General features: G+C 38.4%; 1 protein-coding gene across 1 annotated transcript; it reads left to right on the plus strand.

The window, feature by feature from the left end:
• The first annotated feature begins 2,264 nt into the window (after positions 1-2,264).
• Positions 2,265-3,512, plus strand: LOC126631543 (protein PHOSPHATE-INDUCED 1-like). Its single transcript, XM_050301660.1, has one exon. It carries the CDS (start codon positions 2,381-2,383, stop codon positions 3,380-3,382), a length of 1,002 nt encoding a protein of 333 aa, XP_050157617.1. The 5' UTR covers positions 2,265-2,380; the 3' UTR covers positions 3,383-3,512.
• Positions 3,513-4,577: the final 1,065 nt, after the last annotated feature.

Consider the following 4,577-nt stretch of genomic DNA (forward strand, 5'->3'; position numbering starts at 1 on the left):
GTAGTTGAGAGAATTGCTTTTGCCGCCTTTTAATTTCAAAATTACACTATTAAGAAATTGACTAGCAACTATAAAAATCTTATGATAAAGATTGCATTGACTTTATTGAAATTTTGATAAAAAAAATTATCTCTAGAAATCTCCTAAATGTGTTAGACATTAGACAAAAGTATCAAATTTTAACTAAATTGTCCATATTATCAAAATATCTCTGAAATTTTAGAAAAGTATTCAAAATTTTAAACCAAATATTGTAGACCAACTGATGTTGTTGATGATTAAATTATTACTTAAACGTTAATTAATGTACTTATTTCCTATTAGTTTAACTAGCATTACCCTTTCGGAAATATCCTAGAAAGATATTTGCTTAGGGGTGTGCTATCCAAACACTCATTTTACTTCTTACACAACCGTTATTAATTTCTATCATTTGATCTTCCTTAATTCAGTCGATCTGACGGCCGCAAATTAAGAGATTGTGTATAAAGTAAAAAGGGGTGTACGGATAGTACACCATTTTTTTATTTTTTATTTTTTTACAAACGACGGAATAATCTACAATAAATTCATCTAAGCTATTTGGAGGAAGAATCAAACACAAAAAATTAGGTGCAAAACAAATTCTTTAACCAACTAAGGTACAAGTTACCTACATATATTTCAGTATATAAGATATACTTAATTCTTTGTGTACACCTATAAATTGAGAGATTTTTCACTATGCAATCCCGTACACTAAGTATAATATTACAATTTATTAAAAATATTGAAAAATAAATTTGAACTGCTATGAAATTTGATGTACCGAGACGTGTTCATGTCACGATAAAAACTTTCCTCTATGAATCAGCCTGAGCAGGTTCTAGGCAGTCATTGGCTAGTACGTGTAATTAGCTTGATACAGCTGGAACCCGAAGGCACTGCCTTAAATTCTCACCCCATCTTAATTACCTACTTAAAATGCTTATTACTAAGATGAGATTAGCCTTCGCCCAGCTCACCTCACGAGCTTCGTTTAAGACTGGGAGGGCGCGTGTAATGACGTTTCGCCCCACATCGGATTCCAGCTGACTGCCAGTTGGGTCAGACTCCACGCTTCCCGATAGACATTCAAGTATGCGTCCAGCCTGGAATCCCAACGTTTATCTCCAAAGTGAGTTTACAATTCTACACACCGAATATTCGGGGTCAGTCCGTTTAACCAAGGGTGTGATGGTCAATTAGGTGGTTGTGCAATCTGTAGCTAGGCTGTAAATGTTTTTTGTCTTGTAGTAGGAAAGAGGATTGTACTTACTTTCACAAAGGATGGGCCCTACCCCCATAATAATAACGTTTCTTCCGGTTTAGGCGTTGGCTGTAAAGACACGTTTCCTTTTTACCCGTAGAGTAATGACAGATCTCTACTCTCACCGTCTCACTCCCTGCCTTCCCATACACGGCCACAAATCCAATTCGAGATTATTATTGGTTTTTTAAATTATTGCGTTTGCCACTTAATATTATTATTTGATTTAATAATATTTTTCTTTATTCGTTTTGATTCTAATTAAAAATAAATTTTAACTACATTATTGTTAGCTGATCATGAAGTTTAACTCACTCTCTCACCTCTTAATTTAAATAATACTGATTGTTAAAAAAAAAAAATTGTAGTGAGACATTCAAATAATAGTTTATTAAAATTCGCTTCTTATAAGTGAAAAGTCCAAATATTAATTTACTGTGATTAAGTTATCGTATGTTATTTTGCAATTCTTTGAAATGAGGTAACATCTACCAGTACGTCAGTTTAGCATGTCAAAATGATTAAGACAATATCAAATGAAGTAACATCTACCAATATAGTATATACTGAAAAAGGAGGATTGGTTTTTTTTCGTTATATACTTGTATTTTTGCTGGATTAAGGAAAACAAATAAAGGGGTTTGATTCGTCGTTGGAGCGTGGAAACAAATGCATGGTGAAAGCGTGAGGTGAGCAGGTTTGAGATAATAAAGAGACGCGCTTGCGATTATTAGCGTTCGGTCACTTTTCTTTTCCTACCGCCTGCCCAAACCCCTCAAGTCGTGAATGAGAAGCCATCTCTCTCTCTCTCTCTCTCTCTCTCTCTCTACACAGTACCCTGCATTTGTATTTACTGTCTCTCTGTCTCAACACCTTCCTACATTCAATATACCCCACCCCCACGACCCCGCACTTTTTCAATTTTTAATCCAAATATTTGAACCTCCTCCTCACCTCTATATAAACAGCCTGCCCGCCCCTCTTACTCCACACCTATATCTCAACCCCTCCCTCCCGGCTCTTATCTGAAAAACCTCTCCAAAATCTAATATTTTTTTAGAAGAAAAAAAAAAAGAAAAAGAAACAGAAAAAATGGGTTTGAATTCTAGTCAGTGGCTTATGAAGCTGTTTGTTGTGGCCACCTTGTTCCAAGTTTCATTCGGTTCCAGCAGGTTGTTCCAAGTCTCGTTGGCAACAAGGAAGCTGAGCGAGCTTGTCCAAGACCAAACCCAGCTCCTCAAATACCACAACGGCCCTCTCCTCTCCGGTAAAATTGCCATCAACCTCATCTGGTACGGTAACTTTAAGCCCTCCCAGAAAGCCATTGTTTCCGATTTCGTCTCCTCCTTGTCCTCCTCCTCCCCTTCCAAAACCCCCCAACCCTCCGTCGCCGCCTGGTGGAAGACCACCGAGAAATACTACCACCTCACCTCCAACAAAAAGTCCTCCAACTCCCTCTCCCTCTCTCTGGGGAGACAGATTCTCGACCAAGGCTACTCCCTCGGCAAATCCCTCACCACCAAACAGATTGTCGCATTGGCCGCAAAGGGTGACCAAAAGAACGCCATCAACGTTGTCCTGACATCCGCCGACGTGGCTGTCGATGGCTTCTGTATGAACCGGTGCGGTACCCACGGGTCTGCATCCGGCTCTTCCAAAACAGGACACATCAAGGGCGGCAAGAACTATAAGTTCGCTTTCATTTGGGTTGGAAACTCGGAGACCCAATGCCCGGGGCAGTGCGCGTGGCCATTTCACCAGCCCATTTATGGACCCCAAAGCCCACCCCTTGTGGCCCCCAACAACGACGTGGGCCTCGACGGCATGGTCATTAACCTGGCTAGCCTTCTGGCCGGGACAGCCACCAACCCATTCGGAAATGGATACTTCCAGGGCCCGGCCGAGGCACCCCTAGAAGCCTCCTCGGCCTGCCCTGGGGTCTACGGGAAGGGAGCTTATCCTGGTTATGCCGGGGACTTGCTGCAGGACCCCACCACCGGTGCCAGCTACAATGCCAATGGTGCTAATGGAAGGAAGTACTTGCTTCCTGCACTATATAATCCTGCAACTTCATCTTGTTTTACTTTGGTTTGAAACATGAGAGGGACTAATGTATAAGCCTAATTAGGTGTTAGATATATTCATTGATTTGTTCAAATTTTCTTTTGGTTATGCGGATTGTAATGATATAAAAATAGCAAATTGCTTCGATTTGCATAAGAAATTATTGTGCCTTTAGTTCTAGCTGATTTTTACGCACTTATTTTAATATTTTACCTATCTAAATTAAGAAGAATTGTGTGTTTGTCTTTTACCCATCTAAATTAATCTAATTAGATTGATGGTTTGTGGCAGAGAAAAAAGTTGGAGTAATGGTAGGTGAGCCTTTGAAAAGCTGAAAACCTTGAACGAGCTTACTAGTTGTGTCTGATTAAGTGTGTAGAGCTAGAATGTCCTTCACCATCTTTTGCCATACCACTTTTCATGCCAACGGTTTCGTTTTACATGTTGATAAAACATGAATGCTAAAATGAAAAATCTTTACAAGGTTTCTTTTTTTCTTTTTTTGTGTTAACTAACTAGCACATGGGATAAAATAATGCACGAGTTCCTCATTTTATGGGTAGTTTGATAATTTGTTATTTATTTTCTTCACTTCATTCAATTCAACGACTAAAAATTGAAAAGAGAGAGGTTTACTTTGGTTAAATTTCTGTTAAATGAATTAGGGTTTACTTTGTCTCAAAAATTAATAAATGTCATAAAATGATCACCACCACGCCATCAGACCATTAGCTTCAAACCCAACGCAGAACCATTAACTTCACCCTACAACTCAAGCTGCCAACAACGAGAAAAAAGTCATGCAAGTTGCTGAAATGATATAGACTATCATGATGCGGCCACTACCATCTTTACTGCCCATAAAGAAGAATTAAAAGCTTTACGAACTGTTAATCGGCGAATGATGAATCATATGAATAGAAACAAGCTCCTTGAAATCTTATCTAAATTCTTAACCCTTTGAGATTGCTCTCTTGAGGTAATTTCAATTTGGATACATTTTCGATTCAATTTAATACCTGTTTGATAATTGGGTTCAGCTTGGAGGTGGCGGGCTTGATATTTCCCGATCTACATTTTTGTTTTCCACTTTATTTGTGAATTTGTTTAGTTATATATTTTTAATATATTCATGTCTTTTTTGAAGTTATTTTATCATTGTTATAGTGTCCAAGTAAGCTAAAATTAGGATCCATTGTTGCCACATGTATTATGTAATGGAAAA

Source organism: Malus sylvestris, chromosome 8, assembly GCF_916048215.2.
Source record: "Malus sylvestris chromosome 8, drMalSylv7.2, whole genome shotgun sequence".
Taxonomy (NCBI): Eukaryota; Viridiplantae; Streptophyta; class Magnoliopsida; order Rosales; family Rosaceae; genus Malus; species Malus sylvestris.